Source organism: Charadrius vociferus, unplaced genomic scaffold (genome assembly GCF_000708025.1).
Source record: "Charadrius vociferus isolate BGI_N301 unplaced genomic scaffold, ASM70802v2 scaffold682, whole genome shotgun sequence".
Taxonomy (NCBI): Eukaryota; Metazoa; Chordata; class Aves; order Charadriiformes; family Charadriidae; genus Charadrius; species Charadrius vociferus.
Genome location: NW_009647227.1, coordinates 250359 through 264888, shown reverse-complemented (window position 1 = coordinate 264888; position 14530 = coordinate 250359). Strand labels below are relative to the sequence as shown.

General features: G+C 52.8%; 1 protein-coding gene across 1 annotated transcript in view; it reads left to right on the top strand.

Moving 5' to 3' along the window:
• KANSL3 (KAT8 regulatory NSL complex subunit 3) overlaps positions 1–14530 on the top strand; it is a 25162-nt gene that overhangs the window by 9855 nt on the left and 777 nt on the right. The window contains exons 12-20 of the mRNA XM_009879825.1: positions 360–516; positions 1883–1960; positions 5217–5408; positions 7129–7213; positions 8140–8294; positions 8749–8861; positions 9484–9703; positions 9941–10074; positions 14319–14481. Of these exons, the coding sequence (XP_009878127.1) occupies positions 360–516; positions 1883–1960; positions 5217–5408; positions 7129–7213; positions 8140–8294; positions 8749–8861; positions 9484–9703; positions 9941–10074; positions 14319–14481 (1297 nt within the window). The remainder of the gene's footprint in view (positions 1–359; positions 517–1882; positions 1961–5216; positions 5409–7128; positions 7214–8139; positions 8295–8748; positions 8862–9483; positions 9704–9940; positions 10075–14318; positions 14482–14530) is intronic.

The following is a 14530-nucleotide window of genomic DNA, read 5'->3' as shown; positions in this document are numbered from 1 at the left end:
CCCTCTGCTGGACCCTCTCCAGCAGTTCCCAGTCCTTCTTGACCCGGGGAGCCCCGAACTGGACAGAGCGCTCCAGATGTGGCCTCCCCAGGGCAGAGCAGAGGGGGAGGATGACCTCCCTCCACCTGCTGGCCACGCTCTTCTCGATGCCCCCCAGGATGCCGTTGGCCTTCTTGGCCACCAGGGCACACTGCTGGCTCGTGGGCATCCTGTTGTCCCCCAGCACTCCCGGGTCCCTTTCCCCAGAGCTGCTCTCCAGCAGGTCAGCCCCTGACCTGTACCGCTGTGTGGGATATGTGGGGTTACGACTGCCTCTTAGGGAAACGTGGAGGTAAGAGGTGTTCCTTCTCTTCAAGCAGGACTTATCCAGTGTCTCCAGCAGCCCCACTTCAAGCCCCAAGACTAAAATGGCTGCTGTGTCCTCCATCCAGAAGCCCAGCCAGATTGCCACCACGCAGCTGCTGAAGAGGCAGATACAGAGGACGGACACTGTCCTGACGCACAAGCAGGCACAAGGTAATGCCCTGCAGCTTGCCCACCCTCTTCCCTCTTAGCATCTGGATTTTTGGTCTTCATCTGTGCTGAGGGGATTAGTTTTTTGTCTTCTGAGTCCTGTCTTGAATTCCAAGCTCCCTGTGGCAGCTTCCTCTACAGCTCGGTCCCCCCCGACGCTGTCATCTGAAGGCGGCAGCCTGTGGAGGGTTGAAATTAGGTTGGAAATGGTGTTTCTGCAGCTTCTCGCTGCTGTTCAAAGTGGGAAGGATTTTCGCTTGCTCTGGCTGACCAAATCACCGCGTAGCTGTACTCTAATTCTTTTTCAAGTGGGAGCCCCTTGTGATCCTTGCAGGCTGCTTGGGGAGGGAGATGAAAGGTACTCGGGAGAAGACTGAGGCTGTTGAATTGTGACAGAAACAGTGGGAATTGGGTAATTACAGAATCATCTTGCATCAAATGGCAGTGGAAAACCTGCTCTGAATAAGAAAACAGCTTGAGTTCTGGGATTTCTTGGGGTTTTTTTTGGTCTTGTTGGACGCTCATTAAAAAACTTATGATGCAGCTTCAGTCTGATTGTGAATGCTCTGACTGTAGGTAATGGTTTTGTTGATGATGATCCCTTCTGGCAAATATCAGCGGCACCTGGGGGAATAGTCTTCCATCCTCCCTTCTCTCCTTATTTCTTTGCTCAAGGCAGACCTGAAGAGGCTTGTTGTTGTCTCCTCCAACAGTGTGACCCTCCTCACTCTCTGAAGTCTTTCTCTAACTCGGGCTAGGCTCTGGGGGGACGTTCAAGCTTGGATCTCCCTTGATTTCTCAGACCACGGACTAAAGAAATCTATTCCTTTCCTGTTGTAGTTGAGGGAGGAAGTTTCTAGCTAGCCCGCGGGAGGCAGGAGGAGGGTTGGTGGCGTGGTGTGTGTCGTGGCTGCCTTGTTTTGCCAGCAGGGCTGCTACGGTGTGGCTTCTGGCCTGCGTTTTGTGGCTGTAGCTGTTCAGGGATGTGCTGGCTGACGTCTCCCAGCTGCTCTCAGCTTCTCGGCGCAACTGCTCGGTCAAGCTAGCCATAGCTCTCGCAGCCGAGCCTGCTCTCGTTCCCTGGGTGCCGGACCTTTTTCCCCGATAGCTGTGGGGCTGGAGAGGGCTTGTGCTGTTGGGATGCGCACTCTGAAAGCTGAGATGATCCCCCTTCCTAGTGTCAGATGTGCTACGCTGCCGTCCGGAGAGGAGGTCGGTGTGTCTCCGTTGTGCTGGATGAGTTACGTCTGGAGCTCGCTGCCTGCCTGCTCCGAGGTCTCTGTCTGTGGGTCGCAGTGGTGTCCCTGGAGTTCCTTGTCCCCCTCCAGAGCCAGGCTGTGATACTGTAATTCTCTCTGATTCATTTCAGCTCAGTTCGCTGCTTTTCTGAAACAAAACATGCTGGTGAGGAAAGCTCTTCCTCCTGGCACCTCTTCATGTCTCTTTGGTGAGTATCTCCTCACTTCTCGCTGTCTCTCTCTCTGTCTCCCTCCTTCTCTCTGTCTCTGCTGCCTTCTTTCATCGTCTTTCTCTTCCCTTGCATTGGTTTGGGGATGTGGCCCAACGTGTCCCCTTGTCCCCCTGCTTTTTTGCTTTCTCATTGCTGTATTTGAAGCTGAAACAAATGGCCCGCTAGCTAGCTGAGAGCATTAACTTTTCCTGAGCTCTCCCCTTTTCCCTGCCCTGGTAGGTAAATACTGCTCTTCGAGCCGTGTAGTTTGGCAGCCGATTTGTTCTGACGGACTAAAACTTTGTTGATGATGTGGTGGTGACCTTTTGTGATCGCGAGTTTAACCCTTCCCTGCGCTGCAGCTGAGAAAGGGATGTGGACGCCAACCCCAGAGACTGTGTGTGTTGGTGGAGCGTCCCAAACGCGTGGAGCAGCAAAGGGGTTGTCAGCGGGAGCAGAAACAAGGGACTGCCAAGTGACGTGGAAGGGACAGACGTAGACACGTGGAGCAGCATTTCTTGGCCGGAGAGAGTTGGAGAGGAGCAGAGAGGTCAGGGAAGAGGGATGGCTTTGGAAAGATGGTGATGTGGTGGGAGAAGGATGCTGTCTGGAGCAGGGGACACCCGGAGGTGAGCGGTCTTTAGTCCTGTGGCCTCTCGAGTTGGGTGCTGGAGCACTGGGAGAGGTGCTGTGAGGGTTAGGGATTGAGGGGCAAGATCTGCAGTGTATCTACAGACACGTTTTGACGTCTCAAATGGCAGCAACTGTGTGGATGTGGGATTAGGAGAGGATGAGAGGTTGAAATCTGAGGCTTTGGGAGGCCACGGTGTCATCACATGGGCTGTCAGTGTCACTTCTCCATTCGGGTGACCCCAGGGTGCTGAGAGCATTGACATGGGTGAGAACTGTCTCCCTGCAACACCCTGAATGTCGGTGCTTTTAACTCGACGAGACAAGTGCTGGATGCAGAGAAGCTGGTGGTATTTTGGCTGTATAGAGACTCGTAAGATACAGGCTGTCTGCTTGCCCTGAACACACACAAGATATAGTCCCAACTGCACGAATACAGCCGTGGTAACAAACTCCTGAGGCAAGTATTGGCCCGAGCTGGCTTTTTTGAAAGGTTTCTTTCTCCCTGAAGCCTTGTTTAAAGGTTTCTTTCTCCCTTGAGCTTTGTTTTCTGTGCTCTCCCCTGTGTGATGAGGTTACCCTGGGTGCACAGATGGAGCCCTGCGCTTGTCCAGAGTTCTCCCACCCAGCACCTGCTGGGAGGAGAAACCATAGCGGATGTTCTGCCGCAGGTGGGGAGATGTGGAGAGGCTGGCACCAGCCTGGGCTGCCTTTTGATAAGATTAAAAGCCAATTAAGATCTCTGGGCTCCTTACAGTGTTGACTTGGCTGCCTGAGCTGCGAGATAGGAAGCCGGGGCGCGTGCGTTGGGAGCGCTGGCTGTTGTTTTGGGAGCAGGGTGTTCCTCCTGAACATGCAGCCAGCCCTTCACGGCGAGGGTCTGCGTGCACCTGAGGGAGCAGAAGCAGGCTCCGCTCTCCTGCGGTGGGGGACACGGAGGGACGTTGGGTCACTGCTCGCCGATGCTGTGAGGGACACCTAACGCCACTGCCTGTGCATGTGCCGTTTCACTGTCCTGCTTGGCTGGTGGCACTTGGTTGGGGGGTGGCTTTGGTGCCTGCAGTCTGTGCACGCCTGATGAGGTCTCTCTGGCCGGTGATTTGGTCGATGCATGTTTGCAGGTGGGTGGGAGGCACGGGAGCGTTGCACGAGTGTCACGAGTTAACGCGCTCGGGGCCACCAGTCTGGCCATCGATAGCACCTTGTCACTTGTCTTGGAGACCAGAGCAGCCCTGAAATGCTTTGAATCGCCTGTTATTTAGGGATTTGGCTGCAATCTTGTCCTACACCTGCAGTTCAGAGGTATGTAGGCGGTGTGCAGGGAATGTATAAATACATATATATGTGTATAGATACACACATGCATGTCTATATCGATTTTATATAATGTATCCATATATAAGTAATAAGGTATGTGCATTTTGGCCTCTAGGCTGTTGAATAAACGGCTTAGACGCCCAGGACTGTCCATAAAGAGGAAGTTAGCTGCCTCAGCGATGGTCTGCAAAAGCTCTCAGTGGAGAGGTCTCTCTGTAGCTTTGCACGGAGGTCTTTCCCCCTTGCCGCAGATCATGGCAGCGCTCAGGGCGTAGCGGCAGCTGCGTTTCTGAGCGCTGTCGGGCCTCAAACACCACAGCGGGAGGCCACTCTGTGCCCTCCTTTCGACCCAGTCCACCAGGGTTTCAGGCTGGGGCCGGATGACCGTACACCAGCGCTGGGAGACATATGGAGAGCGGATGGGCATGATGTGGCAGCTCGTGACTGTATGTTGTTCCTGGGCTGCCCAGAGGCACTTGTCGTGGGTTCCCTGTGCTTTTTCGGGTAGCCCTGGCCCCAGCAAGCTTGTGCTCTAGGCAGGGTGAAACGGATGTGATGGGTCAAGGGCATGGCAGCGAAACGAGCCGTTGGTGCGGAAGAGAAATCTCAGCTCGTGGATTTTTTTCCCCTAGTAGCAGGCAGCGTAGGGTATGTGGGGGCTTGGCTTTGCTGCAACACCTTTTGTGCTCACAGCTGCTTCGCTTAGCGCCTCTGAGAAACCTGTACGCTTCAGTTCGGCTCCTGAAGAGATGGTTCGGAGCGCTGGAAGGGATGTGCCGAAGGACAGGCGTTGCAAATACCTTTGCTGGTGTGTCGGAGGAACAGGCGGGCTGAGCTCCGATCCCAGCGCTGGCAGCGCGCCTGCACCAGCTCTGCAAGTCTCTGCACCCTCGTCCCCTCACCTGGAAATTAGGGCTGTTGGAGGGACCCAGTGCCGGGAATGATTATGCCGCACTTTGAAATGAAAAGCGTTTATGTGGAGATGTGGTGTCACTGTAGGCATCCATTTTTCTTCACTGCAGAGGCGAGGCAGACTCTATATGCTGTCTTGCATTAGCCTGTGAGTAGTTTAAGCTAAGTCCTGCCCTGAGACAGCAGCTTAGGGCACGCGGAAGACAGCGTAGGTGGTGAAAAGGAGAAGCGTGGGTTCCTGGTGCATGGGAGATGGGCAAGCTGGCATGGAGGGAGCTGTGGAAGTGTGCATGGGCATGTGTCCCTTCTCCGCACTTCGGTGCGCACAGCGGAGCAGCACCGACCTTGAGGGATCGGCCGTCAGTTTTCAAAAAGCTACTTCTGTGTCCCCTAGTTCCAGTCTCCTCAGAGCACTCGGAAGGGGCTGAGAAAGATGATGTGCGTATGCAGCTGAAGAGGCATCAGACCCCCAGCCCGACCCAGTGCACCAAATCCTCCAAACGAGCCAAAATCAAGGTGACCATTGTCTCTCACGGAGATGCTGCTGGCGTGGGGAACGGAGCACCCCTCACCACCCAGGCAGAAAGTGAGTTGCGATTGCATAGCTGCTTTTTAACCAGAAAGCGGGGTCGTGGCTGTGCCCCCCAGATCCGCTCCTCTGGGGCACGGCGTGGGGAGGGGAGGGATTGCTGATTTTTTTTTTTTTTAATTTTTTTGGGTTATTTTTGGAGGAGTTAGCTGCAGAAAACAGATGGAGGTTCAAGGTGTGAGTGACTTGGGGATAGCCGGGGAAGCGTGGGGGTTGACAGCACGTAGGATCTTGGCAGGAGCCTCTGTTTTCCGTAGCAGTTTGGGATTGCACGCTCCAGCGAAATGCTCAACTGCAGCCTTGTGAGCTGCGAGGTGAATTTTACACCTTCCTCTGAGGCATCGGACCGCTGCTGGCAGCAGGATGCCAGTCCTGGCGGACCGCTTGCTCCGAGGAGGTCGTATGCGTCTCCGGTTCTGCTGCCTACTCCTGCGTGAAGCTCTCACCTGGAACGTGCTCTTGCTTTGGGGATGACAGCGATGTTCCTCCCTCTGGAAGACCTTTATGCGTTCAGACTTCGTGATTCAGCCGAGTGCCCCGCTCTGCTGATCCGCTTTGGGCCTGAAGTCTGGCAAAACACGTGCTTGATATGCATATAAATAAACTCCAGCTCCTCTCCCGCTTCTGCGGCTGGGAAAAGCCACTGTGAAGAGCGTTGCGGAGGTCCCTGCAGTCCAAGAAGAGGTGATGCGCTCGGTGGTCTTCCCCTTGAGCCTTTCCAGGGAGGCCAGAAGCTTTGGAGGATGTTGCCTTGTCACGTGCCGTAGTGGTGTATACAGCATCCTCACATCAGAGCGCAGAGCCCCATATATTTAAAGCAGTCCCTCGTTATTAGCGTTAGCTCGATGCAGTTCAGGACTGAAAGGTCAGCATCTCTGTTCCGATAGGAAATCGGAGGTTTTCAAAGCTCAGAAATAATTCTGCTCCTTTGGAAGCATCTCTTGGTTAGTTTAGCAGTTGTTCTGAACTGTGAAAATGAACTAATAAACACACATCCTTTTTTAAGGTTACAGTTTATCTTCTGGCAACTTAGAAAATCTCTGGTTTCCAGGATCTTTTTTTTTTTTAATTTTCCAAACTTTACTTCTTTTCACAGAAAGGAAATGAATTGCAGAAGTAAACATGAACCAAAACAAGAATTCCCTCTTACCGTGCGTGAGCAGGAGGAATGCACAAGACAAACGCAGTTGTATCCCAAAACGCCGCAATAAACAAATCTTGTGACTCGTCGCATCCCTGTGTATTTTGTAAAGTGTCTCTAAAGAATACTTACAAAATCGATCGCTAGCGACCAGCCAGATCCGAACTAATTGGTTGAGGCGGTAGAGCTGTGCCATGATGGACTAGGAGGAGGGGATTAGTGGAGATAACGTTTAGGAGAGAGAATTGCATTTGGCGGTGAGGGACTGAGATTTCACTGTTTGCAGATCTTTTGAAGCAGATTCCTTCAATCCCGTCTATTGTAACGCATCCACAACAGCGGCTTTCTGGTTTTTATTCGCGACTCTGCTCTGTTTGGTACTCCCGATCTCCGGTAGCGCGGTGGCTGGAGCGTGTGTTGATGGCTGCAGCGGAGGTTTCCTTGAGAAGGTGCTTTGTGAGCAGGATGAGGCCGTGGCCTGCAGCGCTGTGTCTGTGGGTAGCTGTGTGAGAGAGGGGAAATCCCTAAAGACTCGTTGAGGAGAGAAAATGAGGTTTTCTTCTTTTTCTTTTGCAGTTGTCGCTGGAAAGCCGGTCCCCATGGCTGTCGGCCAGTCTGTGTCAGGCGCAAAGGAGCTGTCAGGACTGCTCACCACCCCCAAGTGAGTGCGACTTTGTGGTTTTTGTTTGCTGTGGGTCTTTTTGATAGGCTGATGATGGGAAGCGTGGCAACAGGGTGATTTCTGCATGCGGAGCTTTCTCATACCTTGCTTATGACTGGAATTTTCTGAAGCGCAGGAGACTCTTAGGCTCCTGAAGACTATTTGTCAACCAGCAATCGAGTCTGAGAATGGCAGAAATGGGCAAAAGTAGAAGGTATTGTGGTTCTTGGGCTATATTTCTATGTGGTTTCCCAAATCCAAGTTTGCTTATTGCTGTCTTTTGAATGACTGTGGTGTCTTTGCCAGAATTCAGTCTTGTCTTTAATCCTTCCCTTCATTCCCTCTAACAATCAAGCATTTTTTTTCCCCGATGGTAGGGGAAAGAAGCTTCAATATCAGTTCATGAAGTTGATTGTAGGGATTTCTGTCGGGGAATGAACCTAAGGTTGATATCTCACATCACTGTTTTCCCTTTTAATTCGCACCAAGCTTTGGAGAGCTAGACTCTGCCTGATCTGGAAGGAGAGAGGAAGAAGAGCTGTTCTCAAATAGAAAGTAGGTTTTAAACAGGAAAAGCGTCACTGTAAGTTAGATGGCTTTTGTGTAGGGTGACACAACCCTTGCAGCACACGTGCAGGTAGACGCACACGTGATAACAAGCTCACTTCCAATTTGGAAATACACAGATCTTGCCATAAGTGCTCCGTGTTCTAGCTGCCGTAGTGGATAATTCTCTTTGGAGAGAAATTGGAGAACCAAATTCTCTTGCTTTGGGTTTTTGTAGCTCGTCAACTCCCCGACTTTACGATTCCCGGAGTCGTGCTGGGTTGTGTGAGGCCAGTGACAGCTCGCCGTCAAAGCTATCTCGCCTTCGCCCTGCGGAGTTTATCGCTAACCGGAGTCTTTCTCTTCTGCTTGCTTTGTAGGCTGAGTTCGGCAGCGGAAACCTCCTCCGCGAGTCCTGCTCCGTCTGCCATGATCCCCAGCAGCACGGCGCCCAGCGCTTTCCATGCCCTGCAGAGCAGGCTGGTGGCCAGCAGCACCCACTGCATGCAGGCCCAGCCAGCCAGTACCCTCCAAGGTACCTGCCTCTCTCCCTGTCTCTCTTGTGAATGTAAAAGGTAAACCAGGTTCAAAATCATCTGGTGGATCCTCTTTCTTGCGTTCCCTGGTTGCTTTGGGTTTGGCTGAGGTGAAGTTTGTAGTGCAGAGCCTGGAGAGATCCAGTGGGATCCTGTAAAGCGAGGCTGAAGGCACAGTAAGTGACCTGTTAATTGTGTCATTGGTGCGTAGTGATGCCTCGAGATACCAAAACTGACCTCCCGGGTTTCACAGCTAACCTTGTTTGGAGCTGCAGCAATGAAATGTGTTGGACTGAGTGTGTTAAGAGGGTCCCCGCTGACCTCGAGGCAGGCTGCTTGGGACATTGCTCTTTAGAGAACAGTTTTGCAGACACCTGCCCTATGACAGACCTGGAATTTCACACTGGTGAATTCTCCAAGCCCGATTTCTTTATCCTTTACTTTTTTTTTAAGGAGCAGCATCTGCCAGCAGCCTGTTGCAAGGGCTGAGCTTCAGCCTGCAGGACATCGGAACCAAGTCATCAGCCCTTCCTGCCAGCGTGGCTGCTGCAGGGCCGCCCGTGCAGGTATGTGGCCAGGAAACATCAGAAATCCCTCTCTGGAGGGAAACTGTATGGAGGATAAAGCGGTAGGAGGAGTAGGGAACCATGTTTGCTCCAGTACCAGAAGAGATAAGGGATGCTAGGTGTGAATTGCAGCTGAAACAGTGCATCCAAGCCTCGGCGGTGTGCCAGGGGCTAGGGGCTCCTGTAAGTGGCAAGAGACCTTGGAAGCAGGGCTGTGGGAAGTTGTTTCTAGGTGGCCACTGAGAAAATGCTGAGCGGGAGTTGGAGAATGAACGGGAGGGGGGAGATCAGCAATCTTGCTACTTGTTCTTCTAGTAAAACACATGCCTGTGACCTGTCGGGCAAGCTCCCCATCCCTGCAGTTTCAGGTAACCTCTTTCAGAACGGGTGGCTTCATTAGAAGCAGAGCCACAGTTTCTCCTAGTCATGCTTTCGAGTTGAAAAAAGTATGTGCCGACTGGAAGGGACAAGTTTACTTGCTTTAGAACTGCTTGTGGCCACCAAAATGAAGTGTGGAAAGCCCGATCTCTAAAGAACTCTAGCTTCTGCAGGAGGGAGAGGCCGTGCCATCCCGGCATCCTCTTTCCTTCTGGGTACTCAGTGCTTCTGCTTCTCCTTCCAGACCTCAGCTGTGAAGACGCCTGCGCCTATCCAGAACCTGAGTGCCATAACCACAGGCACCGGCACAATTGTTCGCACCATCCCGGTTGCCACCTCTTTGTCTCTGGGAGCCTCAGCGAGCGGGAAGCCCACGGCCATTCACCAGCTGCTGACAAACGGGGGACTGGCGAAGCTGGCCAGCAGTCTCCCTGGCTTGGCTCAGATCTCCAACCAGGCAGCAGGTGAGGGAGAAGGGGAAGATGCGCGTGATGCAGGCGCGATGAGCACCCCATCGCCCCGAGAGCGCTGTTTCCAAAGCTTATTTTGCCTTTGAGCCGTAGCTATGGACAGCCGCGTGCGCTAGCAATTTCTGAGCAGCTGCTTCTAATGGGAAGAGGCTTCTGATGCAGCCCCCACTTGGTGGACGTGGCCTCCGCAGTCCCCGTGTCTCAGGAACATCTCGCTCGTGTGTTTTCTAGGCTTGAAGGCCCCAACGACCATTACTGTGACGCTACGTGGGCAGCCCAGCCGCGTGACCACGCTTAGCCAGGCTGCCATGGGGACTGTCCAGCCCCAGCTGGAGGAGCAGCCGATGCAGACGCAGGCACCTCAGGTAATTTTTGACATTTTCTTTGTAGACAAAGTGTCTGCTGCTGCTCTTCTGAGCTTTTTCTGACCATCGTAGTCAAGGGCAGGTATAACTGTCGTGAGGAAAGCGTTCCTGGTCACATCATTTGGGTGTGAGGAGCTTTGTTGCTTTGCTGAGGCTGCACAGAAAGGGGCCTTGCAAGGCGGTGGTTAAGAGAACCCACTTCATTTTCATGTCTGTTAGTGACAGGGTTGCTTGTGCCCGATATCGCACTAGTACCGCATCGAGGGAATCTCCGGCTGCACTTCGAAAGCTGACATCAGCGTGGAAATTCTTACTGAAGCTCCAGGCTTTCTTGGCAGTAATAGGCTGTGGTGGGAGGAGGAAAGCTGCTCGTAGAGTGTCTATCCTCTGCCTGTTCGGGCCGGAGAGCTGTCTGGAGCCGTATTCCTCTTGAAAATGCTGCCTCTCACTATTAGATGCCCTGATGTGACACTGGGCCCTGTGGGTGTTGGGGATGCTGTTGTATTTCCTCCTGCAGGTCCCCAGCTCCTGCTCTTTCTCCCTGCCCTGCTGTTGAAGCCAATTTATGAAGGGCTGAGCGTGTGCTCCAAGGTTATATCTGTTCGATACGGATCTCCTTTTGGAGGTGGATCACTGACAGTAGGAAAAGCTCTTCATATTTGGACTCTCAACGCGTGCGAGGTACTGTCTCAAGGATCCTGGCTGCTTTCCTGCTTCCTAGGTTAAATCTTGGTGCGGTTGAGTTGAAAGCACAAGATGCCAAGTTGGAGAAGGTTTTTTTGGTTGTGAACATAGTGGTCTTGTGTACTGTAACGTGGACCTCGCAACCCCAAATCCTGGAGGTAGCAAAAGGGGTGAACTTACTGTGGATGTATCCTTGGGCTCCGTCCTAAACCACTGTCAGTTTTGAGATGTGAGGGTGGAAAGGTTGGCTCTGACTCCCTGCGCAGGACGGTTGGCCGGCAGTGGCTGTGATGTGCCATCAGCAAGACTGACCCAAGCTCAGATGGCTTTGCCGTGGTCCCAGCTCCAGTCCTGTGTGACACTCGGTTCTCTCCTGGAGGTACTTTCCTGGGGGTCTAGGAGAAAACGGGCAGCCCCGGCTTGTGATCCGGCTCACGGGACTGAAGGAGGCATTGCAGAAAAAGGGCTGCTGGTTCCCTGAGTGTATACTGAGGGGAATAACTGACTGTCCGACAGATGATGACTGTGGTGATTTGAGGCAGGTGTTTGAAGGGAGAAAAATCGTTCAGAAAACAAGTCGACAAGCTCCCGGAATGATAAATGCCGCAGCTTTGGCAGTCGGATGAGTGTGGAGCGTCCAGTTGGGATCAAACTCCAGTTCCCCGCAGGGATTAACGAGCTGGCACTGAAGGCTGAGGATGCCAAGATCACACCATTGGTTCTCCCAGGGCTTTTTTTTTTTTTTTTTTTTTTCCCCCCTTTTGCATGTGATTTTCCAGCTTTGTTAGCATGAACACAGGTCCCAGGTGTAGGAGAGGCAGAGAGCGATCTTCGCTTTGTAGATGAAGCTCTGTAGTTTTGGTCCCTGTTGCTGGAGGGGCTCAGGTCGTGGGCAGCACCGTGGAGGCAGAGGGAGTGCCTTTATGCCTTGCTGCTCTCTGCAGAGGCTGTTTGAGGTTGCTTGAAACCCTAAGATATATTTAGGGAGGCATTATCCTAAGGGTGAAGCCTTTGGGTGGAATTTGGGTAAGTATTAACAGCAGCAGCCGTAAATCTTCAATTTGACCTGCGCTGCTTTAGAGCTGGCATTGCTGGTGGTTTCCACGCAGAGTCCTGGCTTAGCGCTGGTTAAACCTCAAATTTGGGAGCATCCGTGTCCTTCCTCCCTTGACTTTTCCGTGTTTCTTTCAGTCGCTTTGCTAGCACGACAGAGCCTGCGCGGCTCAGCAGAGCGGAGCTTAGAGCCGGTTAAAGTAGAGCTCGGAAACACGGAGCTAGCGAAACTCAGCGCGGATCCCACCCGAGCAGCGAGTCAGTTGCTTTTGTAGGTCTAAAACTCTTTGTCCGTGTTGGAGGCAGCTTTTGTGCTCTTCAAAGGCCGTTAAATAAACCGTCAGAACCAGTGTGCTTTCCTTTACGTCCTTTGTTACCTTTGAGAGACCCTAAATATCCAGCACAACAGTAACTCCGCAGCGTAACGAAACTTGGTACGGAGGGACTGCGGGGTTAACGGGTTCAGGTACGGGTTAATGTTTTCAGGAACTGGATATTGGATCGTACGCTGTGACTTTTACCTACAATGCTGAGCTTGTGCGTTCAAGGTAGGGCTTAATTGTGTGGCCGGCTGGGAGAGTTGCTTCGAAAGCAAACTGAAAGCTAGTTTTTACAGGAAATGGAATGAGCTGTGTGTTTTTGTAACTAATTATAGCCCTTGACATCAGCTCGTGTGTACCTTTAGCACAGAAGGCTTACGTAATCTAGCGGGGCTTCCTGTAAAAGAGCAAATTTACAAAAGGCTCCAGGGGATAACTCCGAGGGCTTAAAACTCTTGTGTTTTCAGCAGTAGTCAAAGCTGTTGGCGGTTGGGTTCCCTTTGAAATTCCAGCTGACGGCTCCACTGTGCCTGTGCAGGAAGCGTGAAGCCCACACATCAGCTGTGCGCTGTGATTTTTATTTTTTTTTTTAAACTCTGGGGGTTGGGGTCGATGCCTGTAGCAGCTGAGATGCAGTTTGAGTGGGTAACTCTTTTCCTTCCCCCGTTGCCATTAAAACGAGAGGCGGAAGACTGAAGAATCTCCCTGGGGAGTGTGGTGCAAATGCTTTCTGTGAGTAGCAGAGTAAGAAGTGAGTGTGTTAAAGTGAAAATAGCAAACAAGCTGCAGCTTCTCTTTTCAAGAAACTGCTCCACGGTGGTTTGAACGTTGCTTTTTGGACGGGATCCCCCCTGCAGCGTGGTTCTATCCTGATAGGAGCTCCATAAAGCGTGGAGTGATGCTGATGTTGGATCACGCTCTTGGTTTCTGCTTAGCGGCATGGAGATTTACGCCGCGATGACCGGAGCTGCAAGCTGTCACGCTTTGGGCAAGGGTCTCCCTTAGATGGCACGAGGAGAGCTCTGACTCCAGCCCTTGCTGGTGCTGGCTGTGCTGTCAGCAGGCGCTTTCCTTTCCTGAAGTCTGACCCTTTCCACTCCCAGGGGCAGAAATATTAATTACAGCTAAAGGAGCGCCGTTAAATGGCCGCACAAGGCATGGAAAAGCAGGCTGGGACCTACGTGAGCATCAGGTAGAGGGGGCTCAGACTTGAGCTCAAGCGGTGCTTGTCAGTGGTGGTGGCAAGCGAGTAAGTTGGCTCAGAGAAGCCTGACCGAAGAGGTGGGTATCTGTTTTTGTAGCTGGAAAAGCTCCTTTGGAGCTTGAATTCTGTCAGCTCGGCGCTGTGAGGGCTCCCAGGGAGAGCACGGGAGCCCAGGCAGTCGGCTCGCTGCAGTACCAGATTGCAGAAGCACCTGGGCAGAGTTCAGGCAAGTAAAGCTGACCCAGAGGTATTTGAAGAACCTCTCAAATAGGGGAATTTCCAGGTATTTCACTGAAGCTTGACAGTCCTCTGCAGGGTGCGCTGCCATCTGCCTTGGGAGACAAATCCAAACTCCCCAGTTGTCCCAGTCTCGGATATCTGTGGACACGGGTGCCGTCTAACCAGCTGGGTCTTGTCAGAGGGGTTTGTATGTCTGCGTCAAGCGAGAGGGAAGCTCTTCTGATGCCGAGGATGGTGGGTGCTGTTCCCAGTTTTTGCTGGGCTTTCACTGGTAATAGCACATCAGTCTTGCAAGCTGGTCTGCACGATGCAGGCGTCATTCTTGAGCTCCTGGCTGTTGCTTCGCTATTGCTGCAGAGGAAACAAGAGCCGGACTGATTTCCCTGACAGCCAGAGATGGGGATAGAGCCATCCCATTCCGTTCCAGAAAAAGGCAATGAGTTTGTGCCGCTCTCAGCCGAAGCACCGACAGTGGTGTTGATGCTGCAAACCACACCATCGCAACTTTTAAAATACCGATCTCCAGATTTTTCTCTCGGTACGTCTTTTTCCTTGAGCGTGGAGGTGACCAGTCGGAACGAGGACAAGGCTAGAAGAAGCAGGGAAAGGGCACGCTGTGTTTGGGTTTTTTTTTAAGGTGAGGGCTAGCGCAGGTCCCAAGAAATGCTTGCAGCCCCTCGCAGATGGTGTATCCTCGGCAGCCGGGCACTTCCAGTAGCTCTCCGTTACTTTAACCCTTCCAGGCTCCAGACGGTGCTGTTGGGAACCTGGCCGCCCCCGCTACCAGCGCAGCATCTCCTGGCAAGCTCCTGTCTCAGATGTATCTCAGCAAAGCCCAGGCTGGCGCAGAGATGGCTCCCGCCGACCCCGCGGCACACCTGACCGCCGCCGCGGCAGCACCCGCAGGTGAGGCGCATGGCAGTCGTGGGGCGCGCGCAGCCCGCCTGGGGGCCCG